The sequence below is a fragment of the Larimichthys crocea genome, chromosome XVII (assembly GCF_000972845.2).
Source record: "Larimichthys crocea isolate SSNF chromosome XVII, L_crocea_2.0, whole genome shotgun sequence".
NCBI classification, from domain to species: Eukaryota; Metazoa; Chordata; class Actinopteri; family Sciaenidae; genus Larimichthys; species Larimichthys crocea.
This window is the reverse complement of record NC_040027.1, coordinates 15,698,725-15,725,050: the sequence shown is the minus strand read 5'-3', so window position 1 is coordinate 15,725,050 and position 26,326 is coordinate 15,698,725. Positions and strand designations below refer to the sequence as shown.

The following is a 26,326-nucleotide window of genomic DNA, read 5'->3' as shown; positions in this document are numbered from 1 at the left end:
GGTCAATCTGAGTGGAGTCTATCTGGACTTGAACAGCGGCACATAGCACAGAAAACTCAAGCCTTATATTGGCAACTATTAATGACAAACAGTACAGAATAATATGATTGTATTTAGGTGGTGTAATTTTGTGTTAGGGAGTACAAGACATTCAGATTATGAGACACAGGTTTGCTCCAGTTCACATTTCAGGATAACATTCAATAGGTGCTTAAGAATGCCTCCGGTTTGCACATGGTCATGATATTTGGACAGTCGCACTTACATTTCCTGTTCACACAACACCTATGAATATCGGCGTCTGCATCTTTAAAAAAAACAGTCCTGTAACGTGCACTCCAGGCCAGCGGTCCAGAGTTTGGTTCGCAGCACTATGTTTGCTCGCAAAATGTGCATCTGATAGCTTTTGCCTGTGACGGGTGTTATGACTGTCTCTCTGAATAACCACGACTGAGAGGGATGGTAGTGGGTGGAGATTTGAAATCAGGAAACCAGCTGCCTCCAATCAGCTGCAGAATCTTTCTGAGGGTCAGATTGGGTGAGAGGCAACAACCGGCGCCGGCGTCTTGCTCTGACAGGAGGGAGGGAGGAAGAAGAATGAATACGAGGAAAATGAGGACACGGAGACGTAGTAGGCTAGCACATGGCGAGAAAGCGATTGTGATGGAAATAAGAAAACGGACTATCACTAGAAAGAAGAAAGAGGAGGTGTAGTAATGGAAACGGCGAAGTAGACAATATGAGAGATCATGAGCTGTGGCCGGAAATAGAGGAGGTGATGGTCCACATTTTGAAAATCACAAGGGCTGATATGAGTATACTAGAGAACAGAGTGGGACGTATCTGATGTAGAAAGATAAATCAAACTCCACCGCAAAATAAAGAGGGGGCATAGGGGCACTGTATTTTCTCAGCTCAAGTTAAAAGGCAGCATCGCATATACTCAAAGAAAGATGCATATTTTATAATATAAAACGTGTAATTTTGATGTTTTCCACTTATTGTTTCACTTGAATTACATTAATCTGGTATTATAATATGTAAACACACAGAAAAATAAAATGTCAAACACACAGCATATATCTTTCTTTTTAAATCAGCACAGGACAGAAATAGCATTTCTCTAACACCGTTTTGTTAACAAACTTTTAAAGGTCCATTCTCAAATGTGTATAAAATGTAAAACGCCTTATCTAGAGTCAGTGTTTAGTTCTTCTGGGCTACTGTAGAAACATGTCGGGCCAAGATGGTGGACCCACAGCATGGAGGAGGAACTTGTTGTAAAAAGGACGAATGGAAACATGGCTATGAATATTATATTTGATTTCTGTCGATAGATAACCCTAAATGTTGCACACTGGACCTTTTTTAAGGTTAGAAAAACAATTCTTATTTTCAGATAATTATACGCTAATGAAAATATATTATATTTCTGCCGTATTCAATAAATAGAGCTTACACAATGGACCTTTTTAAAATTACTGACTTAATTACTCAGCTGAGACTCACACATAGATTAAAAAAAAGCATTCGTTTTTTTATATATAGCTGTGTGAAAAACAGTTCCCATAATGATTACATGTATAAAATAAACACAACCGTAACCGCTGTACAAATTTGCATAGTTAAAATCTGCTGTTGTCTGTTCACGTAACTAGTTAAAACCAGAGCAATAAAGGGTAGAAGAGCTGCAAACAGCTCGCATGTGTCGTCATCCTTCTATTCTGAGGAAATTACATGACAGAGGAAAACGGGGCGAAGAGGCGGCTAAGTGGATCGTTCTCTCTCTGATCTAGTCGGTCTTTGATCTATTCCTGGTGGGTGCTGGTAGTGGTGCTGGTAGAAGTAGAGGGACTTGCTCTTAAATGAGTGTCATCCAGCTCCTGCAAAACATAGTTTGAGCTCTGAACTTCTCTCTGTCCTCAGCTTCCTTACCACTTTGATCCATGGCCCTTTCTCTCTTTCAGCCTTACCCTCTTCTTTATTATTTACCACAACAAAGGCATCGTCCGAGCCACGAGAGCTCGATTAAGTCCCCTCTTTTATGGATAAATCACTTTAATGTCCCATTCAGCTGGTGAGCGCAAAGATATTCATCATCATGGCCAAACGGCGCTGAATGGCCACTTGGAGTGGGTTGATGAGAATCTAATTAAGTTAATCGTTATCCTTATGTAAGTAGCTGAATCTTTGAACTCTCAGTCGGACCAAATCATTCAGACGACTGTCCTGTTTGTTCAACGTGTTCCTGTGTCCTGTCCCAATCCAGAGAGCCTCTTTGATAAATATTTGAACGGGCGAAATGCAATAACAACAGCCCCTTTAAAGCCCAATTTGTTTCCATTTCCCGGTTTTTGATAAGACAGCAGATTCAGTTACACAGTCATTCGATCATTATTCTCTATCCAGTGTCCTACCCGTCCGCTGTGCTGTTCACAGCCCCTTTATGGGGATGTCTGCAATGCTGAATGGAAATTCTGCTTGTGGGGAGGGGAACGGGAACAGATTGGTTGCTAATGCCTTTTGTCCTTGCATGTACGTGTGCTTAAGGGTATGTGTCGTTTGTGTGTGTGTGTTTTTGTGCGAGCATGTGCATAGAGGTAAGTATAGGCCCTTTGTGTCGAAAAAGGTGCTAATTAATAATGCAGGCTGTTTTTGAATGCCGAAGCCCAGTGTTTCCCTGGGAAGTAACTTGTTCCTTTTATGAATATTTCATCACCGTTGCTAATGAATCCGGCCAATCTAGGCAATCATAACCAACTAACAGCCCCCTTGCTGCTCTGGTGTAGGGCAGCTGGGCTCTGATCATTTCTAACCTGATTACCGCTGATGCTGATGAACTCGGATTGGTGATGAGTGAGTGTTGCGCATTGGATTGAATGATTGTCGTCAGCCAGCCTGTTAGCCCGTGAGGACAGATGCATGCTACAGCAGGCGAGTGATAGATGCCAACAGAGGGCTGTCACACGAGAAACTTCTTGTGCGCTACGCTCGCACTCTTGTTATACATGCAACTGTACTGAAGTGAAGCTCTGTTACTTCTTTTTTTTCTGGTCTTTACACTCAGACTCATACACAACTGCATGCATACAGCCTCTGCTGTAGACACTCTGTATGCTGCATGGAGCAGATTTTAAAAATGTAGTTAATGAAGATGAAGCAGAGCTGTTTGATGAAGGACTTTTTTAAGAAGGATTTAGTACGGGGGCCCAAAGAAAAGCAATAAGTTGAGTGTGACTTGAAGTATAGAAAAGCATGTGACGCGTCTACAATTTGCAACAGAATCGAGTGATGAGATTAAAAGAACAAACCGTCCTTTTCCGTGATACCACAAAACAGAAATCACTTCAGCAGGTACACTGTCTCTATCAAGGATATGTGGGGACTAATTGTGATTGTAACTATGCTCCTTTCCTGACTTTAAAGACTAAATTCCACCAGGCATGGATGCGATGCCTTCCGAGTGCACAGAGGGTAGCCAATCGTGGCCGAACTAGTCAAAGTTTCAAAACCCCAGCAGAAGCGCCGCAGTCCGTTCTAAAGGCGTCCCAGAAGCGAATCCCTGCTCTGCAGAGATGGCTGTTCTATTTTTGACGAACATGGCGAGCGGCCTGCATCAATCTGCACAGAGCAGCTCGAACTGGCCCGGAAGTCAGACACAGAAACGGCATAAATAAAACACCCTGTGCAGCAATTTAACTCTGTAACATATTTATGTATTTAGAAGCACATAAACCAATGAAAAGTCGCGTGGAGGACGGACCAGAACAACATTCATAAAAGCAAAAAAATCATTTTCTTCTTGTCGTCATACACACTTGCCACTGCATTTAATGAGACACACGCATGCAAAGACGTGTTTTATTGCCGGATCTTGCATGTGTTTTATGACTTTATCAGCTATTGCATGCAAGGAAAATTAACTCTTACGCATGTCAAGATAAACGACCATGACTCATACGTGCGCATACACAAATATTATAGATGCGTCTGTGTTGCAATGTAATTGTATATCAACGCTCCACATGCGAGTGCGATGGCATACACGCCAGGCAGGGCTGTGGCTCTCCTCGTGAGCGTTAATCGTGACTTAGCAGCTTAAGGAAGTCACACTTCCCTGGATGATCCCCATGTGCTCTGACCGCCCACTCATACTCACAAGGCCACCGGCATGAAACCAGCTAGTCCATCCTACCACAGACTACACTTTGCCTCCTACCTGACGCACTCGCAAAGCAAATTTTTGGGCGCCGTAAGTAACAACACGCATAGTAAACGCACATCTTGTTTTTGAAGTGACAGAGGCATGCTGCCGGTTAACCTCTGTCTGGCTGACAGACAGGCAGGCAGGCACGGTGACTCACGCAGCCAAAGCGAACCAACTGGCCTATAATGTGGCCATATTGCTGGAAACGCAGCTCTAACATGACTAAATAAGCACTAATTTTCAGCCGTCTTCTGCACAGATGAATCATGTGTATTTTGGCACATTCGGCATATAGTGCACGGCTGATTTCAGTTGTGAAAGATTTTTTTTACAATTTCAGCCGGCGAACTGGCCTAATCTCCCTTTTGCTGTGAGCTTTTGTACTAGGCCACCCACAGAGATAAAGATGGAAGGAGACACAGATGGGAGGGGGGTGTACAAAAACCAGCAGTAACCTTTGAAGTAATTAACAGATTTAACAGATTACACCGCAAAAGAGTCTCCCCCTCACTGTCTGTGCTTGCTTTATAACCACGGTTTTGTGTGTGGACTTCAGCGTGGTGTACACATTTAGCTTGCAGTCTTGATACAGCCTATAAAAATCCAGATATTGACAGTGTAACACATCTTTAAATAACCAAGCAGCGCTATAAAAACGTGTGTCCCGCTTTTTGATGAATGAACTCCTTGTGTCCCTTGAGCTGCCCGGGCCATGTTTTGTTCTTTTATCTTTTTGTTTTTGTTCTCCCGTATCTACAACCTCCTTCTCCCTACTGATAGCTTTTTTTTTTCGTCATCACCTCCCTCTCGCTCCCTGCAGTGGTGAGGAGTAGAAAAAAAGGTTTTTTTTTGCTGCTTTCCGGTAATGAGTGGCCTTACAGGAAGGAGATATCTGGGACCACTCTTACAATGATCAGTATTGATTATCCTCAACGGTTCGCTGGAGGGGTGGAGGGGGGGTTAGGGAACAGGGGACAGCAGAAGAAAGACATTTTTCTGTTGCTGAGAGCACAGTCGGTGACGTGGCTATGTGTGTCGAAGGGGGGAGGATCACATGGGGAGGAATTAATTAAATACAACAAGAAATGACATCTTTTTTTTTTTGAAGAAGAAATGGTTGTGGGCTGGGGTTTGAGGAACAAGGAGGGGGTGATGGGATGACAGCACATGTCCGCTGAGGCAAATCTGGAGAGCTTGGAAGTCTTTTCAGCTGTCACACACGCTGATCAAATTATTCCTTAGGCCGAGGAATGTATGCTGCTACTACCACCACTGCTACCGCTACTGTACTACCAGGCAATTATGTATTCTGGCTTTCACATACACTGACGTATTGCTAAATTGCAGCTTTCTCAAATGCCTCTTTCATACTGGAAGCTTGCGTGTTGTGTGTGTGTGTGTGTGTGTGTGTGTGTGTGTGTGTGTGTGTGTGTGTGTGTGTGTGTGTGTGTGTGTGTGACATACATATTGAATGCGCATCCAGACTGCTGTCACAGAATGTAATCATTCAGAGACTCGAGTCTACAACTGCAGTTTCATACGTATCACTGCCGAACCACAGAATTCAATAACGCAAAATTACATTAAATTAAGTAATATAGTTAAGTTTCGGTTTAGTTTCTCTCTCTCGCTCACCCACTTACATGTGCCCTTTCTCTTCCTCTCGCTTTATTTTTTTTCTCTCTCTCTCTCTTTTGTTTTATTCGACCTGCGTCACCTTTTGGTATACATGTTTGGTACAAGACCTTTGACCCAGATAAACCGGCAAGATGTTGATGCGTCCTCGGGGTGTTGCATTGAGCACAATTCTGCAACACCAGGCAGCCCCTCACAAGGCTCCTCGATTCAAGCGCTCTTCGGCTGCCCCTAGCTGCCTCGTTCCTGCCTTCATCTGGCATCCTCAGAGGCTGGAAGCTCTCCATACATATTCCCCAAAAAAAAAAAAAAAAAAATCTAATATCCTTTTGCCTAAAACCTCCTGCCTAGAGAGTTTGCCAGTCGGTTCATTGCAGCTTCTCCACCCTTATCCAGACAGTATCACACTGGCAGCCTAAGGGTAAAATGGCCTCTCTTTGTGTGTGTGTGTGTACGTGTGTTGCCTATGTTGGTAGTTGAATATGTTGGGTCAGGTCTCTGTCTCAGTCACATGCACACACTCGCAGACTCACAAAGGCCCTCTTATTTAGACCCTCATAAACTCTATTAGGATTTATTACCTCAGCTTTGTCCCCGGTGAACACGTCTGGCCTGTTCCAGATTGGGGGCAAACTGGAGTTAGGAATGAAGGAAGGGAAAGGGGAAGGAAGGTAACAGTTTGATTAGTTAGAGGGCAAGGGAGTGTTGCTGACATTACACAGACGTGCATTGTGGAGTGCTGAGAGATTGGAATGATTCAGCAGTCAAACTGGTGGGATTTGTGGGATATTTGTTAAGCTTTTGTTCAGCCTAAAGTCATTTTTTTCTCTATATTTTGCCTATATAATAGATTTAGAATTAATAGTTTACAACTTTGTTTTCATATACCTCAGCAGATCTATTTTTCGAGACACATATATTAGGCCAGCGAGCTAAAACTGACTTCATGCACATTATTCCAAATTTGTCTTAAAACATTAGTGTCAGGCAGCAGAAAAACAAACTGCCAGCTTTTTAAATCATTTAAGTGTTTAACTTGTTTTGTCTGCGGGGGAAACCATATCAGACGAAAGTAGGTCGCTGCGGTCAGTTTTTCCCCAATTATAGGGGAGTGTGCCTAATTCATTCGCTCAGATTAAAGAAGGAACTCTGTGATTTAAATTCAAACAAACAGATAATCCCACTCTAAAAAAAAACCCAACATAATATTTGTACACATAAATGCAACTTGTCCCCCTGCCTTTACACGCATTGTATGTTTATATATCTTCTAAAAGCCTTGTGCCTGTGTCCACACACTGTGGTCTAACCGGTCTCACCTGTAACTTTTACAGGACATGTGCAGCTTGACCTGTAAAATGCACACACACACTTAGAGCTGTTTGTGAAAGTAAAGGGTCATATGCTGCCTGATTATGCTCAAGTGGGAACTTGAATTATTTTGTGTGTCTCTCAACATTTTGAATAAAATCATCTGTACCAACAAGGAGTAAGTGGTGCTGGTTATAATGTCAGATATAACTATAACTTTTCTATTCTGACGCTATCTCTTTTGAATGGATGTTGGCTCTATTGTGGACCTCCTGCCATGATTTTAATTGGTCCTCAGTGAAGCTCCAGTGACATGAGATGACAACCACCTAATGAGGGCTGTCAATCAATAAAATATATGCTCACACTGCAATATGCATGAGATGTAAATTCAGTTTGTGGGGCGACAAAGGCGACTCGAATGTTGAAAAGGACAATAAATTATTGTCTAATTTGTTTAATATGATAAAAGTTGTCACTTATTATATTCTTTAAAGTCTTTAATAATAACAATCAATATAAAATAAAAGCCTGCGCTTGGACTTCAATGACTTATTTACTTCCTCCTCGTGCTTCTATACATATTCAAAATTTTGAGATGATATCGATCACCGTGTTTTGAATTTCTCTGCCGCTGTTCTAATGTTTCTTCTCTCCCTTCCCTCCACATGTGCTGTCTTCCCCAGGTCATGGAGAGCATTTGCCCTTGCTAGAGGTATTATCTCAGACACAGCCAGCACGTGGGGTGACAGTCAGAGGGTGCCTAGCCTAAGTCAGTTGGTGGTCATGTGTGAAGCTGTGGTCTGATGCCCATCCTCCCCTCAGCACTGGCCATGGACGGGGAGAACTACCTGCATCCAGAAGGCCCTCAGCTGGACACCACCTTGTTCTCTGTGGCCTCCACAAACATGGAGGTATGCTGTAGGATGCTATTTACATTTGTATATTTATTTTTTTCTAGTAGTTGTGCGCACATGCCTGTACTATGTATACCAATACAACTCAATATTTTTGGATTGATTGCTTTCACGTTAGCCCACTTTTGAAATGAGGCCTTAAGTAAATAGACACTTTTAGTCCTATTATTAATACCGACAGTTAAAATGCGACAACTGTGTGGTGACACAGTCATCTAGAAATATGTGAGAAAGGAAGTGATCCTACATGTGGTGTAAATGTTCCAGATTTTCTGAATCATTTGCAGTTCCCATGTCGATAAGGCTGAATATTAAGGGGCCATATCACTCAGATTTCCTCACTATATAGTATATTGTATTATATTATATTATATATATTATATTATATTATGATAAACCCAGGTTCAATTGGAAGTAATCCCTTCCCATAGAAATTGCCCCAGTAGTCTTTGAGCACCACTAATAAATTCCATTCAACCCACAGAAATTCCAGAGAATTTCTCAAAACCTCAGTGCATAAAATAGAAACTGCCTCACTAGATTCCACAAGGGGCATGTAAGCAGCAAAAAGTACTTATTGTGATTTGCCTGAATGGACCATTTAAGGGCTTATACATTAAAACAAAATCAAGGCAGTGTACTCGGTCATCCGCAGACCTTGACGGTGCCCTGGTGCACTGTTGTGGTGGTGGTAGCATTCATTTACACTTAACTTTATTTGTTATGGTTCAAATGAAGTCGTTTTTGCTATCATTTTGCCAAAAAAACTCCACTCAAACAAATATAATCCATCCTGTTCATGTTTTATGAGAAAGCCCTGCTCCTTAAGATGTTCAAAGTTATATTTCTATGCTTAGTGATTGTAGCATGACAGATTTTCATCTTGTTTTGTTTCAGAGTTCAATATACGCCTCCTCTGGTTCCTGGGGACCCTACTCTCAGCAGGCTGGATACAGCATACACTGCCCTATGCAATCTGGAAACCAGTAAGTTCACACGACACCTTGTGTGTCATCATGAGCTGAGAGGCAGTGAGTGTGAAGACAAAGAAAGCTTGAAGGTTTTTTGCACTGTGCAGCAGTTCATACACGGTGACTGAGAATGCTCCAAAACAAATTCTCATGTTCAGCACTCACAGCAGGCAGTGGCCTTTCTATTGAGGTCTGTGAACCGTTGAGTTTGGGCGATAACTAACCCACACAGAAGTTTCACACATGAGCCAACAAAATGTCCCATCAGTCCCAGGGCTCTTGTATCACACAGTTGTTGTTATGTTGTCATTATGAGGTGTTTGTGTTGAGGGTGTCTTATGAATATTTTGCTCATGCTGTGAGTCTCTGGCTAATCCATTATTGCTCAAGACCCAAGCCACATCCACATGGCAAACAGACACACTTCCCCATTTGAAGAGCTTCTGAATAGGACACATGGACTGTTTGCATTCAAACCATTCCAAGGAATACAAAGTGATATAAAATACACTCCCTGTGTTGATATTATACAGGACAGATACCATAAATTAGTTTTAACAAGGACTAAATGTTATTTGTATTGATTATTGATTAAATACTACTACTACCATGATTCCTGACCCTTGAAGAGACTTGACATAGAGCATCTTATCAGGGTGATACATCACTTTTAACCCGACTCTACACCACCAGCTCAAGTCATTGATGATCTCCTTTATCAGACCTCCTTCATTTCCTGTAGAGGGGTGGTCTGAAGTCAGCCTTACTTGAGGAGAGAGAGAGGGGGGGTAATCTCACCATCTTGCAACTCTGCTCTGCTTTTATGACCTCATTGCTAAATGAGAGGTGTGTGTGTGTTGCGTGAATAGGTAATTCAAAGTCTGTGCAACATCTTGTCTTAGCGGCCATTTACCGTAAGCAACACGTCAACAGAGCAGAAGGGGCTGCAGTCCTCGGCCACACTGTATCCGCTGAGCCTCAGGATTGCCGTCACAGCTCAACACACACTTACAATCAAGATGAGAAAAAAAAAAAAACGCAGCTGAATCGAACTGAATTGGTCAACACACGTTTTCTCTCATGGTTTCGGTTTTAGCAAGACTTGAGATTTGACCTTTGTTCAACAGGTGTGTCTGCAACTTAAGTTGATGTTATTGACATTTAAATGACGTCAGCAGCTCCAAAGACTCATCAAAAAGAGAGAGCAGAAGACGTAGAGTATAAAAGAGAGAGAAACTAAACTGAAAGTACTGTCGTGTAGTTCTGGTGTGTAGCTGTGTCTGCTAACAGTTAACTCCTGTTCTTTGCTGTTCACAGTCTCATGAAAGTATCTGCTAATTTAGGCTGAGCAATGACTGCATGATCTCATCTTTCAGTGGAATTATTTTGATATGACAAGGTGTCTTTTCTTATGTCAGAAATTATGATCATGAAGACTGTCTACTACTAAAAGATTAACTTCAGTACCTTTTCAGTTTGTTACTGTATGTGGATAAGATTTGTGTGTGACCTCGTGTGATCTACATAGAAATGAGTTTTGTCATTCGATGGATAAGGAGTTAGTATTGAGAAGATAAGTTAGAAAGCCCTTCTGACCAAATCTGTCATGCTAATCACTACTCAGGAAGTGTTCGATCAAGTGTTGTTATTGCTATCATTGCGGTGTTTCTCTGAAAATTCAAGTGTCAGATGACGTGAGAGCATGGCCTGTGGGTTTTCAGGTTCACTCACAGTAGACAGCAGGCATCAAGCTGGTTGTACAAAACCCTTAACCCGCACTCTCTGTCTCACAATGTAGAAATATGGTGACTGTTCTCTGAGCACGTTCTTGCTTTTTAGACGAGTAGACTAATCTACACTTAAATATCTGTTTTAATTGACAGCAATTTTACACTCTTAAGAGGACGGAGGTTCAGTTTCTGAACCTCTTCCTCGTCCTGTTTTCGTCACTTAGTTCTGTACCTCTGACATTCAGTCAGGCTCTTTTTCACATGACCCTGCATTCGCTGCTCTTTTTCTTCCATGATCTGCTCACATGGCGATTGAGAACAAGCAGAGGAGTGAACAGATTACACGTGCCCCGGTGAGGAGGGGCCGTGTGTGATGAGACAGTTTCTCAACCGTGCAGTTCTTAATATAAATTTGATATGCATGTAAGGTTGTAGAATATTTCCTAGACTGATATATTGCTAATTCTATTAGATTTTAATGAATATTTTTAGGGCTTAGGATATAAAAGGCTAAAGTACTGACATGTATTCGTTCCATTCGCTGTCTCTGGTTGATGGCATGCAACTTCAAGCTACTATCTGGTAATCTGTTGTGGAACTAGCACCAAAGCAACCTCCGCATTGATGCCATCATCAAACTCTGTGGTTATGATGAATAATTCTGTAGAACTTCAGCTACAGGTGTAAATCAACAGACATGCCGAAGAAAACACAAATTAACATCTTCGTTAATAACTCCTCCAGGGATAATTTGTTTCTACCGTTCCTTTTTCTAGTGTCTTTGTCCAAAAGTACAGCGTGACTGGTGACAATAACGTTCCACATTTTCCTTTTTTTTTAAGGAGTATTTGGCCATATAAGTGCCAGCTAGAGCTTCACATTTTTCTTAACAGTACAGGTCAAATTACAAAGTGGAATGGCTGCGAGTCACACAATGGTGCTGGGTTCACAAAGCCAGTACGAGCCCATAGTTTGACTCAATTTTAAGCTTCAAACAAGTCACGCAGGTGGCAGGATCATACAGCCTGACCTCCTGATGTATAAGACAAGGTTGTACAAGATTACTACTTATATTAAATACAATACACTGCTTATTGTGTTGATGGACTACCTGAAATAAGTCAGGGCTTTCTATTGTTTTGTTTTTTTTAGATTCAGTTTTTAAAAACAATTCAAAAAAGGTGCAGTGTTTTGAACGTTTTTTAGCAAACAGCATTAACAGCTTGTGGTAGTGTGTGGTTAGGTTTGTGTTCCACACAGCCAAGTCTGGGTGTTTGTTTACAGCTGGAAAATAAGAACCAGACCACTGATCTGTCTCTATTTTTATGTCTTGTTTGTTTCTGATTGTCTGTGACCAAATCTGAAGTTATTAATCTTGAAGGCTCGGATTGTGTGCGGTATTCAGGCCAAGATGATTCTGTGAAATACATCTACATTATATTGCTCGATGCCGCGCCTTATTTCCCTAATATAGACTACGTTTGCAAGAGGTTTGCTGTAAAAACAACAGAGGCCCTTTCTTTTGCCATTTTCTCGTTGATGCAGCGAGACAGTAAATCGAGGGGAGCTTTTCGATATCATCACCAAAATCTGGTTTGAGTTGCTGCCTGCCTGTTTCTGCCTGTAGACACACTCGAGTGTTTCCCAGTACTGTGACACAGAGATCACTCATTGGACACTGCTGATAGCATGATCGTGCTGGCTGTAAGGAAGTGTTCTTCCAAGGAATCTCAGCAGCTGCTTATATTTGAGTTTTGTTGTTTACTTTAGTCTTAGGGAGTCTTTGATAAACATTACAATGGAAGTAACTTGATTCTCATTATTGAATCCTACACACCAGTCTGAACTGAAAAAAAATGTTGCATAGTGCAGCTATTAGTCTGCAGTATACATTTTATTTTAGAAAAATGCTTTGAGGTGTCACCTGTTGAAGACGTTTTACTCGTTCGTTGCTCCTTTCTAAACCTTAATAAAAGTCTGGAGTTTAACTTTTTGCAAGTTCTTCTGCAGTGGAGGCGTCAGTGTGTTGAAAGGATGAACCACAACATGAAACTTTGACCAAACCAAATTATGTTTGGAAGACACACACACCTTGCCAATTATGTCAAATAAATAATAATCACTATGAGGAAATAAGTCGTTAGATGATAACAAAGTATCTTTATAGGCTAAGTATCTAAAAATGACTTTGTTGCACAATAACACGGTTGAAATGATGATCTGCACACAGCTACAGGCTACAGGCGTAGTATGGGAAGGCCGCATGTACACAAACACTAAGTCCATCAGCTTCTTTTGGCTGAGAGCCCCTAACCAGCTTTGTGTTGTTGGAAAGCAGCTGATGCCAGGCCTGCCAAGACTTCTGCTGTAATAATATCACTGTCATATCACTGTTGGCTGAAGGGCCAGGAGGGGGATTTCCAGTGTGGATGATTGTTACCATTCACAGAGCTATGATCTTTCTGAGAACTGAACAGATTCATTTCTGGTCTGATCTCATTACCCATTTTAGGTTCACCACTCATCATGATTTTTCAACAGTGTAACTTGTTTTATCTCTGATGTGTAGGCTTAAGGTTCATTGGTACATTTCATTCATCATTTGCTTAATTTTAGAAAGCGCAAATATCGCTGTTATAGTTGTTGTTGGTTCACAAGATGTTATTAACAATAAGAAAATAATTAATAATTAATAATGACAGAGAGTCAGTGGTGTCTGTCAGTAGCACACCGTGCTGTGCATGCAGTGTTATGCGGAGGTTGCATCTTACGAAGCGAAGCCAAAGGCTGTGACATCATCTCATGTTGTTCGGTGGAAAGTTAACCCTTTTAACACGTAAATATATAAAAAAAAGGGAGTGCCACACGCTCAGGAGTTTAGCAGATGAGGCCTCTAGGGTTAATGTTTCCCAGTTTAAGGAAGTAAAGAATATCTGTTATCCAACTTCCAGTAAGTTATCTTACCAACAGAGTTACAATAGATCCACACAGAGAGTCTTTACAATTTAAAAAAATATCTGTTCTGTAGTTACTCAAGCCTGGACTTTGCCAGAATATATGTAAGAGATTAAACGGGTGTAATTACATGCACATTGTTGAAGATTGTAGCTAATCTAGCATAGGGGTAGTAGGTAAGGTGTACAGTTTGTGTAAGAACATGCCTTGTACACTTAAAAGAATTATGAACTTGATGCAAAATATCAGACTGTAGTTGATCAGAAACTTTTTAGAAAAGGTTTCTTGGTTTTTTTTAAAATTTCTTTCTTTCTTTTTAAGCAATAAAAACAATAATCCAGGGTTTCCCTGTCGGCCTGCGGTCTTCCTCTTTCTCTCTCGGGTTTCCTGACTGTCTCTGTCCAAATACAGGCTTAAAAAGCTTTTCTAAAAAAACTATCCAATAATGCCGTTTACAACCCAACTCACTGATATTTATGGTGATTTATGGTGATTTAAAGATGGCTTTGAAAACAGAAACATGACATTTGATACAATATTGAATTTTTCTGTGTGTTTTGTTGAAAAAAAACCAGAGGAGCCATGTATTTCATATCCTCGGTTATATACACTGTTTAACGGCTGCCTTTTCATCCTTTTGGTATGTTTTGAACTTTAAATCAATCAGTCTCACTGATCTCTGGGCCTTGGGTTGAGGACACGGAGCCAAATCCTGTGAATATCTTTGGCCAAGCTCAATCCCTCTGAGCCCGAGCCCTGGCGCATGATTGGATGAGAGGGACACGGGACAGTGCACTTAGTGCCACCTTAACAGAGGTTTAGTTTTGCTTTCATTTTGAGTGCGTGCTCAACACCAACAGCAAAGTTGGTCATTACATTATGATGACTTGTACTCAGCAAGAAACTGAAAATAGCTCATTTTGGGAATACAAGCTCAGTGGATTTGTTTCTGATATTCATTTTGGGCTAAAGGAGGATGATTGGTAATAATGAAAGCCATAACTTGGATCTTCCGAGCGGGTAGGACCTGTTCTTGTTCTCCCTTCCTTGACTTTCTCTCCCTACCTTATTTAAACATTCCACTCTTCTGTCTGTCTGATTTAAGATATGTGCTCCTGCTGTCCTTTTTCAGTTTTTCACCTGTGGACACTTTGATTTTAAAAGATACAGGAGCACATAGCTTCACTCCATTGGCATTCATTCTATAATTAAATGTTCAGACTGTTGTGAAAAAACAAAACCAGAAGTGGTTTTTGTTTAGTTTAGTTTGTGTGTATTCTTGGACTTGCTAAAAAAACATGATGTAATGCAGTAGTAATAATGTTAGAGCTTTATATTTGAGTATTTCAGCGCTAGACTACCGGTTTCAGAAAACCATATCAGTGTCCGTTTGGTATCTCTACTGGAGCTGCTTATCAGCAGCAATGGATGGCTGCGGCTGTACTTGGCAGCTGTAATTATTAAATTTGTGTCACTGTATGAGAGCGAATAAAAAATAACAGCGTGCCGGTTTTACTTGGATAAGCAGGGACTAAACAAATAACCAAACTAACTAAACTTCTTCTGTCTCCTCCAGGCAATACCACTTGAACAGCAGCACTACCACCACCACTCCAGATGTGCACATGGACATGTACTCTGGATTCTCTGACGTGGACTTTACTGGCCTCAGCCTCCCTAGAAATGGAGACTTCCCCCAGGTTTGTTTCATATACCTGCCGTACATGTGGGCATGTTTATGATCAGTGTAAATAACACTGACAAATTGTGCCTGTTTTCCGTCGGTCCCCTCTTCTTCTTTTACGTGCTCATCAGAGGGAAGGACTGCGTGTCCCACCCGCGTCTTTCATCCCGTGTTTCATGTGTATTCAGCTCTGCTTAATTTACCATAGAGCAGCTTGATTAAAGGCCAGTGTTTCTGTCTAGACAAATGCAGCAGTACCTGCCCTATTCCTGTCAAGGCGTGTCATTAATAAGACACTGTAATTTAACACTCTTCTACACATGCAGCTTTAGAGACTGTTAAACTAGAAGAGTACACTCACTAGAGTGCAAAACCAGGTCAACCCCATCTCCTTGAAATTATATTTGTATATTACTAAATAGTTTTCACACTCCCTGCCTGGATTATGTTGACTTTTCCTTGAGTGAAGAGTAGGACTTTGACAGGTCGTGGTCTTCCCCTAACATGTGCCTAAACACAGCCATAAAAAAAAGTGAAATAATGCTATAGTCACTATAGGAAACAAATTAAATACATTGTCAGTTCAATATCTCACTATACAATACGTTTAGTACCCTATTGGATTCCAAACTGAAGCAGTCGTTGATTAGTTGCAGCCTCTACCAGCCAATTAAGAGAAGTGAGGAGTCAGCAGTCAATGGCAGCATAAAACAGAGCAGCAAATATGTGAATCACCGCAACCACGAGAGCTCCTTGAGCACACGGCCATAAATGTGCAAAAAAAATGAAAGGGTGATGGGTCCAGTAGTGTGCGAGATTAGCTACAGACAGATGCACGAATGAAGACGCTCTCACACACACACAGACACACACACACACACACAACTAAACACATGATCCCCTCCAGGCTAGGCGGAAAAAACAAGTCCAGAATTTCCTTGTAATTTTCAGTCCTGCTTGGAAGTCGACAAAGTGTTCTTGTGAATAATTCAAGTGTATTTTGGTTTATCCCCAACCCGCGGAGACACAAGTACAAGAGCAGGACTTTCATTTCTGTTTTGTTTTTTTTCTTGGACATGGGCAGTGAAGTAAAGGGCCTCACCATTTCAGATGGTTACCGTCCATCATTTGCATTTTCTGTATATTATGCGCACCTTTGTGTCCGTCCAGGTAGAATCATATGAATAAGAAGAGAAGAGCCAATTGGAATCACACAGATCAGTGAGTTTCTAATCTGACGCCTCTTTGGTTGAGCTGATGAGTGTCATTATGGAACCCTTTAAAAGAAAATATGCTAAGGTGATGAGTTTTAAAGAAGAGCAGTCATGGGTTACAAAACAGACTGGTGGTTATCCCCCCGTATGATTAGCCCGCCTGATGGTAGAAAGGGCAGAGCGATGCGAGGTTTTCTTGGTTCAACATTAGGCCAAAGCAGTAAATAATGAAGGATTGGGTAAAATGTGACAGCAATGGCAAGGCTAAAGGCATTTCTTACCTTGACTGTGCATTTTAAGGCCTCTCATTGAACAGTGCATTTTTTTTATATCCGTTTAAACTGCCTTTGACCTCTGTGTCTCAACACATTTCTTCATGTATTTCTAGTTTAAAGCAGAACAGGGCTAAATTTAGATTGAACAACACTAATAGCAGTTCTAATAAAATAATTGCTTTGTAACTAAAGTTTAAAAAAAATGCAGTGTTCACAGGACTGCAATATAAAATGAATAATTTCTTTATTTGATTAATTTGCATGTATAAAGGAATGACACTGAAAAGTACTTGAAAAGAAAATACTACAAATGAGCCAATTTGACATTGAGGAGTTTGTTTTTCTTAAGCTGCCGTGTGCAGGAGCTCAGTTGAGTTTGTCTCTCTGGAGGCTTTGATAAAAGCTCGAAGGCTATATTTTACAGTTTATTCAATTTGATGTTAAGCAAGGTTTTTACAAATTAAGTTAGGCCCTTACAGGTACACGCTATTATGTTTCTGGCACAGGAACACTTAGAATTTCTGAACAGGAGCGTAAACTCATTTTTTACATCGTCCACTTCATTTAAAAATCATAGGATGTTTCCAGGCATATTAGCGGTTTACAAGAAGTCCATTTTTGAGGTTGCGTGAGGCTTGTTTGTATGCAGATGTTGTTGGACTTCGTTAGAAATCTAATTTCCACACAAGTCTGTTGACATGTAGTGTTGACAACAGTTTGAAAGGGAAACACAAATAGACCGAAAAACTACGCGCAGCAGTTTCACTTCTTGCTTGTCTCCAGGTGTCTGAATGAGTGTGAAGTCTCTGTGGCAGAAAATAAAAGGTTTGAAGTTATATTGAAATGTTTGCAGTCGTATTTTAACATGTGGGAGGAACTTCAAGAATAAAGTCTACTCGCGTGAAGGCTTTTATTTTCAAGATGGTGATGTGTCATCCTCATCACACGTTGCAGCCCTTGCATGGATTTTAGTGATTCACCTGGGATTCCCCTAGTTTTCCATGCGCTTGTGTAAGCATGTCTGGCCTTAGCCCTCTTCCTCACAAGTTATTAGGAGAGCTCATGGTTATGTGATACATGCTGGATTAACTCTTTTGTCTGCATATATATATATACAGAAGTGTAGGGCTAGGCAGGTGGCTAAGTTCAAATGGGCTCCTTCACCATCGGTGCATTCATGAGTAGCAAGTTTTGGTTTCCTGGCAGTGGAGACGTGGAATGTTATGGTGTGAGTTGAGAGAGAGAGACATTTTGTGCTTGTGTTGTGCTTTCTCAGCTGTCCTTTTTTTTTTTCGATTTTTGGACACTCTCCGCCATGTGAGGCATGCAGAGAAAATGTAAGTCACCGGGGTCATCGTGACTAATGTGCTACCTCACACATTCATCCTCCACCACCCTTCCTCCCCCCTCCATCGCCATGGCAATCTAACCATGTCCATTTCTTTTTTTTCCCCTGTCCATAATCACAAACTAGAATTTCTTCTTTCTCTTCGCACTGCTGAACCATGACAGCACAGAAGACATTCAGGCATGTGTGACTGGGTGGAATTGTTGACATGATTGTTTTGTTTGTCAGGTGACTTGCCATGTTTATCACAGCCATTTCCCTGTTTGAGTTACAGCCCTGCAGTCATTAGCAAAGTCTCTTTTGTTTTTGTTTTTTTGCAGCTTTGGGCTCTGTGTGTTACCGTTTGTTTATACAGTTCACCAGATCTCCGTTGGAATATCCTCATATTGTAAGGAACCACACTGACAGGATGTCTGCTGGTAACTTGAAAACGAGACTTAAATGTTTGTTTATATTCAAATTAATAGCTTCCCCTTTGAGACTTGATATGCCCCTAAAATTATCTGTGAATTACACTATATCACTCGCTAATAATTGAAATAGAATACACGGCCACTTTATGTATTTAATGTGGACAATTGACTCGTGCTTCAGTTGCGCCAGAAAAAGTCACAATTATTAGTCACAAAATCTGTTGTAAGTCAAGTACTGTTCACAAACTTTTGTGACATAATAATGCATCTTTTGATTTGTAGGTCTCTATATTTGATAGATTGATTTGGACAAATGGCCTTTGGTTACAGTAGCAGATAATACAGTCCTTTCCAGGAAATTTCCCCCAAAAATAACGTTTCACATTAGATCCTTTCTTTGGAGTTGACTGGGAAACTAAAGAGCTAAATAAACAGTGGAAACTCGAAGAAAAAACAAAACAACAAACAGAAAAAACAAATTGAGGCTTCATCGCATTTACTGATCTGCATTAATCTTCTGTACAAAAAAAAAAAGCATCAAAAGGCACCAGTGCTGTGCTTTAAAAGAAGCTGAATCGTGCACTGTGGTCTGGAGGAGAACTGACTCTTTGCCACAGTGACATGTGCATACCTGTCTGGGCTTAGGTTGGGTCATTTGTGGATCTCGTGAACTTTTATGCAGAGCATCAGAATGAAAACAAGACTTACTGGAAGACAAAAACCCAGAACTCATTCTCTAACCACTCTGGCTAACCTCAAAGAGTGAACAGCACTCTGCAAGCACACATATTAACACATCTACTGTATGCACATATACTGTACGTACACACACACTAAGGCACACTTTTCTTTTGTAATATACTCATTGTTCTCTGTGTGGTTCCTCTCACTATTACACACACATACTCATGTGCAGGTTGCATTTCTAGGAAGAGTACTTATGCACTACGTCTGCTCTTAAAGCTCTTTTCAGTTTTGCTTTATGCAGAATTGGAATCACTTTCTTTCTATATAAGTAATACCCAAAACCCAGAACGTGCCTTTAACCCCTCATAACTGTGGTAATCGAAGGGTAACCACCATTAGCATCTATAGACAAGCTGGAGGTGCAAGGTCTGGTAGCGGATACATGGCTAACGTGCTGTTATATAAAAAAGAAGAAAATCTCAGTGGGCACAGGAACATGCATCTGAACACAGAAAAAACCTCAAGTAGTGTCAAACTGAGTTGAAAAATACTAACCACAGAGGCATGCTGCATATGGTCCACTGATTCCAATTTTGCGTTCCTACTATGCATTTGCTTTTGAACCTTTGCCCCTCCAGAGACCCTATATAACTGACAGATATTAATGTACCATGGTGATTTACAAGAAAACCTGCAGGTGCCTTACATCTGGGTTTTATTTTACTGGCAGAAGAAGATTATCTTGTTTTTCTTGACTTTCTTGCAGGCGGCCAATCATGATGATCAGTTGATATCTCTCGGTTACACTTTCTCAGTCGGATGGCCTAGTTTAAAGGAGGAAGTTAAAGGTTAATTTGAAGGGTTGTAAATGAGTGCACTGTTTTCCTTGGGGATTGTGTGCTCCACCTTTATCCACTTTAGTTCTAGATTAGCTTCAACCTCAATTTTTACAAAGTATTTGTCAAATAAGATTCTTTATAATCCCTAAAAGCAAAGTTCAGACCTCGTGCACATTTGTTTACATTGGCAGTTAAACATTGTGGGAGTGCATGTGTATGTAGTGTTTTTACAATATGCTTGCTTAGAAAAGATAGAAGTGATACAGCAAAACACTGTGCAAAAGCAATTTCATGCAATAGAGGAAGTTCGGCTAAGACAACAAAGCATTTCCTGCAGCAAGGTGCAGGTATCGTGTTTACCGTTTTTGATGCAGTTGTAATCATAACGAGGTTTCAACAAAGAAGAAAAAAAATGGAACCAGGACTCGACGATAACTGGAACCAGAAGTGGAAATGAAATCAGAATTACTGCAATCTAAACAAAAGCAAATTCAGCTTCTAACGTGGTCTCAAGCAGCCACATTATGATCGTCAGCAGACTTTTGCAACACGGCAGGAGTGCACATGTGCATGTGACGATGGGACAAACCGTGTTTGTGTGTTGTCAGCCACGGATCCTTCCTTCTTTAGACTGTGATGCAATAAGGTGCATATGTGTACGTGTTTTTTGTGTGTCATTTTGTGTGTTTGCGTATTCTAAAGAAGCTCATCAATGATTCATTCCTCCCCAGTGACCCTCTATCTGCCACTAACACACAGACACACACACACACACACACACACACACACACACACACACACACACACACACTATTCAGAGGATTCCCACTCATACTATGATGACACCATGGATAGGCGCCACTCCGTCTCTGAGAGTCTGACTCCCCTTCTGTCCAGCCGAGATGGACATTACAGTACCTTACCACGCTGGCTTGATATCATGTATTCCTGGAAGCTGGGTGTGCAAATGGACCCCTCTGTGCGGCTTGCAAAGGAGATAAATCACATTATTTCTGTTTTTTAATACCACATTATTCTCATCCGTGACTGGCTCTTTAACTGTTCCTATCAGTAAAACTGATGCCATGACACCGTCTTTGATCAGCATCTTGGATTTGTTGAAATAAACCATTTGCCATCAGATTCCCAGAATATTCTTCTTTTTTTTCCCTTTTTTTTTTAAACAAATCGCGCCCCTAGTTCCAGTAATGGGAATGACCATTTGTGATGAGGTATTTGTGTGAAATAGTCCACAGATAAAAGTAGTGTCTGATGCCTGAAAGACTCTTTTTGTGCAGCTTGCACATGACCTGTTAATAGATTTCAGACTCTTAGTGGTGGTCCGTGTGAAAACTGTAACTGTCAAAGGTCTTTCAACGCTGATTAACAGAACAGAGCTGAAATAATAGGAAAATATTTAGACAGGCTAACTGACAAGTCTCCAAACTGCCTGGAGAAGCGATTTAGACAACTTTGTTTGCTCCCTTCCTATTAGCCTTTTACACCTCTAAGCTATAGATCATTATATTAATCAGTAGTCATTACTGTAACAGCAGCTTTGAAATTGAGCCTGCACAGACGAATAGAAAGACAAAGAGCAGAGTATGAAGTAATACAGGCATCCAGGCAGGGAGTCAGTCTCTAAATATAATAATCATTAAATAGCGGCCCATGCCCATTAAACATAGCGGTAAGCAGCAGGGTGTGAGGAGCAGCCAGGTCCAGAGCGCAATACTGTTTACACTACAAATGCGGTTGAGTTACACCATGTACAGTAAAATGGGCCCGACTGCCAGTAACTCTAGTCACTTACCAACAAAAGCATCATTTCCTGAAAGCTCCTCCCTCCTCCCTCCCTCTTCTCCCCACCTCTCCCCTCCCCTCCCCTGCTCTGCTCTCTCACTCACTCTCCAACCACCTTTTTGAGCTCTGAGGAACTAGTCCACAATCACTATGACTAAGCCCTCTATGCAAATACCTGATCGTCCTGGCAAAGCAGGAAGCATGTTTTAGTCTTGCCCGTGTCTCTGTTTGCGAGAGTAACAGAGTTTTTGTATGTGTGTGTGTGCTCGCTGCCCAGAGCGTACCTGCGGTAGAGGCAGATGTGTGTGTTGAACCAGAGAGGAACTGTAGGGCTAGTGAGAGTCCAGTGTTGGGTGCACCGGCTGTAAGGTGAATGTCAACACTTTGAACAACACATGGAAGAGGCTGTCGCATTCAGGGATTCAAGGTGAAGCTGGAGTATATGTGTGTGTGTGTTTTAACCCCCCTCCCCATACTGCAGCGTTTGGACCCATGTCTCTCATGCAGATCTGGACTAAATTGTATTCACAGCTGGGACGACCGCTTCCCAAGGTACTGGTACAGTTTGCTTCTTTTTTTTTTTGTGTGTATATTACGCTAAATCAAGTCTGTTGTTGTTCTTTAAAGACTTGCTGTTATTTTGCTGAAAACTATTTTTATTTGTGGTGTTGTGCTCGGTAATTGAAAACTGTCAGACGAGGAGTTGTTACTGACTAAAAGCTGCTTGTGTTTTTTTTAACTTTCTTTATCAGGGAGCTTTTTAGATAAGACGCTGAACGTTTTATTTATGGCTGTGTTTTTTAATTTTAACTTCCTTGAGTGAATGAATTTGAAAGTACTTCCTTATGATTACTACCGGAGGCAGGCCTGCGACTGTCCTTTTAATCTCTATACTCTGAAGCCCGAAGCTTGGCTGACATTGAAATTGTTTTGTTATTAAAAACAAAAACAAAAAAACATTTAAAGTTGTAGAAAAATTAGTAGCAGGTGACAGACGGAACAAAAAGTTCTCCAAATAGTCGCTTCAGTGCTTACGAAGGCTGGTTTCCTGGACAAAGACTGAGCCACATGCTTGCTGAAAACATTTTTCACTAGATATCTCTAGGACAACACATAACTCCTGTTAAAGAAAACAATCATTTAAGTCTCCCCCTTCATTCTCTGCTGTCAACACTAACCCATCTGCTTTTTTACTAAATAGAGGAAAAATCCCAAAGAGAGTTGCCCAAGCTTAAGAATGCAGTTGGCCTATTAGTCAGTCAGTAAGTTGCACTGTGAATTTTCTTTGCTGACAGGACAGAGTCTCCAATCAGTCACCCGGTGTGCCTTTTAGGCTATCATTCCCAGCCAGGAACTATGACAAATGATTGTTTGCCTCACTCCTTGCTGTCTTCCAGTAAGTGCTAGAACCTGATATCTTGTCAGGCTAAATGGCACTCTTGTCTATTTTCTGGATGGCTATTGGATTTGTTCATTGTTGTACAGCTCTGTAAATAGAACTGCATTGTTAATTTATTTATTTTTTTTGCTGTCATTCATTAGATTGCACAGTGATTGTAGAGTCACAGCTCATATTCAGTCTAATAATGACTTGATTAGTGCAAGGCTTGCTCAGCCCATTTCCACTGAATTTCTGGTTAAGTTGATTGGCTAATCTCACCATGTCATCATGTCTTCCCTCGCAGAAATTTGAGGAATTGCACAATTGGTGGTTTCAAGTAGTGTATGTTTTAATAAGCAGTGTTTTTTCTTTAATGGAATAGATGAACAAACTGAAAGAGGTGACTTCTAAAGCAATATCATTTTCAGTGTGTACTTGCCATCTTATGCCACAAAATCTGCTCTGCACCCTTGGACAGGTTCACAATTTTTCAATTTTAACATTTTATCGTAAAAATAAAATAGTCCAAGTTCCCGTGTAAACGTTGAAAGAGGTTTTGCTTGTTTATTTTCTCCTGTGCACACTGGATATTTAGACATACCTTCCTAACGCGCTTCCAATCTAAGGGACGGTGGGGACAAAATTTGCAGTGCTCACAAAACAGATTCCAAATTTTCCAAATCTGACGATGTTTTAGCAGTCTAAATTATCGTGTTTCTTCCAAACCTACAGTCTTTTTAGTGAAATCCCTGAATATTGTTTTAGAACAGACTTTAAAAAATTGAAATTGTGAACCTGTCCTTTAAGGTCAGGGGTGCAGCAGGGCTGCCTGTTGGTGGGCACATGTTGTTGAGTTTCCTGGTATTGCGCTAAAACCTCAAGCATGACCTAGGCGTGCAGCTTACGGGAAGTGAATAAACAATGAAGGTGAGGATGAGTGAGAGAATGGGGGTGGACTCATGATGATGATGATGAGTAGTGGCAAGAATGCTACAAAGAGAAATTAAAGGTCTCCGCCTTGTTTATCTCACAGGCAGTTTTTACTGCCTAATTATGTGCGCAATAATTAAACCTATACCAGTACAAAGATGCAATAAACCTGTCCGATCTAACAGTATATTGTAAAACAGGACAGCTGCTTGTATGCATAAGTAGAGTTTGCATCTAGTGGGATGGAGATATTCTACTTAGATGCCCTCATTGCTGTCCTTTTTTATTTGATAGAGACAGCTGAAGAGTGACAGCAATGTGAGGAGAGAGAGAGAGAGATGGGCAATGACATGCGGGAAAGAGCCACAGGTCGGATTCAAACCCTGGGCTTCCGCAGCAAGGACTGAGCCTTCGCACATGGAGCGGCTGTCCTTTTTAAACCATTTAAGATTTCACAACATAGACGTAATTTTTTTTTTTTATCCGATAAATTAAGTAAAACAATAAATACATCGTCCTAATGTGGCGCTTCACTAAATTCATGTGCATTCATTGAAGACCACATGTTAACAAGTCAAGCAGCCGCCTGTCGTGCCACGTTGACTTGCAAAACAGTGTGCGTACGTAAAAGATCATTAAGGGCTTTTTTTTGGGGTACTTTCCCACTAAAAAAACGTTCAAACTAAACCCGTAATAATAATAATAAGAGTTGAATCAACACCTCTTTGATACAGGTTCAAATAACTTCAAATATGAAAAGCTTTGTAGAGGCAGGATTTCTCGCAGGGCTGTTGTTCTAGATTAAGTGCGGAATAGCAGCTCATCTCCCAGCAAAGAGAAAGTCCTGGGTTTGAATCAGGGCAGCTGCAGCTGTTTTAGAGTTTGTACATTCTTCTCGTGTGTTCGAGCTGCGATAGACCGGAAACCTGCCTCTCAGTCCATGGATTTTCCCGTTGGAAAAACACATTCTTATATATATAAATAGTGTTTATATATAGAACACAGGCATACAAGTACACAATACAATTGTTTGAACAAGTCAAGGCTTCTCTTCTATAGAGCATAGAAATGTGTCACTTTGTTTGGCTTTTGTGATGAAAATCTTTCCCTTTCTCCCCCAAAGTGTGAAACACATTCACTAAATATTGTTTTTAGATAGGATATGGGATAGATTGATTCAAAAACTTTGTATGTTCGTCTGTCAGAGAACGTGTGACTGTCACTAAGAGGAATCTTGAAATCATCTTTCATAAAGTTGCCATGTGCCTCACCAATTAGCCGCTGAGTCTTGGCTAAGAACCAAGACAGTAACTTACGGGCAATGAGCGCATCATCCTGAGCCGCAGCGACGTAGTAGTCCACTGACCACAGGTGTGTGTGAAAGTGTTGGTGTGTGTCACAAAAAAAAGAGAGAGAAAGGAAGTTTATGTGAGGTTGCACAAGAACCTGTGAACGTTGACTTAAGTTGTTTCATTTAGTACCTCTGGAAACATTCTTGTGGTCTTGTCTCCCACGTAGAGCAAGTAAAATTATGATACAGATATGGTATAATTTCTTGTCTCTTGTCACAGAGAACTTTCTCTTTGAATTTCAGGTCAGGCTGCAATATATAATACCAATTTACAAATTAAATCACGACAAATAGGTCCTTATTAGGACACGAATGAGCAGAGGTACAAACATCTGCATCTGTTTCCGTCCTTTTAAACGTAACGTTATCTTAACTGTGTGTGGCTTTTGTTGTTAAGGTTTTGAGTAGTTGTGACATTTCTCTCTGCCATGATGCATGGGACTGTTACAAATGATACAACGTTTGACCCTGTTGTCAGTGGTCTGTGGCATGTTGAAAGTTCTGCATAACTGAGACGCGTCATCTTACGTCAACACTCCGCTCGTATCCACTTTTCTCAGCACTGAGGATGCAGGCTCACACATGTTAGTTTACCACGCATAAACACAAATGCGCCCACAGTTCACACGCAGTGAGTCATTTTTCAGTTTTTCTATTTTTCTTTTTTTTGGTGTG

General features: G+C 40.9%; 1 protein-coding gene across 4 annotated transcripts in view; it reads left to right on the top strand.

Moving 5' to 3' along the window:
* Positions 1 to 26,326, top strand: part of sbno2b (strawberry notch homolog 2b) — a 57,095-nt gene that overhangs the window by 6,692 nt on the left and 24,077 nt on the right. For 2 of the 4 annotated variants that reach the window (XM_010745311.3, XM_010745312.3), the window contains exons 2-4: positions 7,840 to 8,067; positions 8,968 to 9,056; positions 15,303 to 15,426. In XM_010745311.3, the coding sequence (XP_010743613.3) occupies positions 7,960 to 8,067; positions 8,968 to 9,056; positions 15,303 to 15,426 (321 nt within the window). In that variant the 5' untranslated portion in view covers positions 7,840 to 7,959. Of the gene's footprint in view, positions 1 to 7,839; positions 8,068 to 8,967; positions 9,057 to 14,596; positions 14,747 to 15,302; positions 15,427 to 22,268; positions 22,542 to 26,326 lie in introns of those variants that run through there. The other 2 variants (XM_010745313.3, XM_010745314.3) reach the window with 2 other exon arrangements.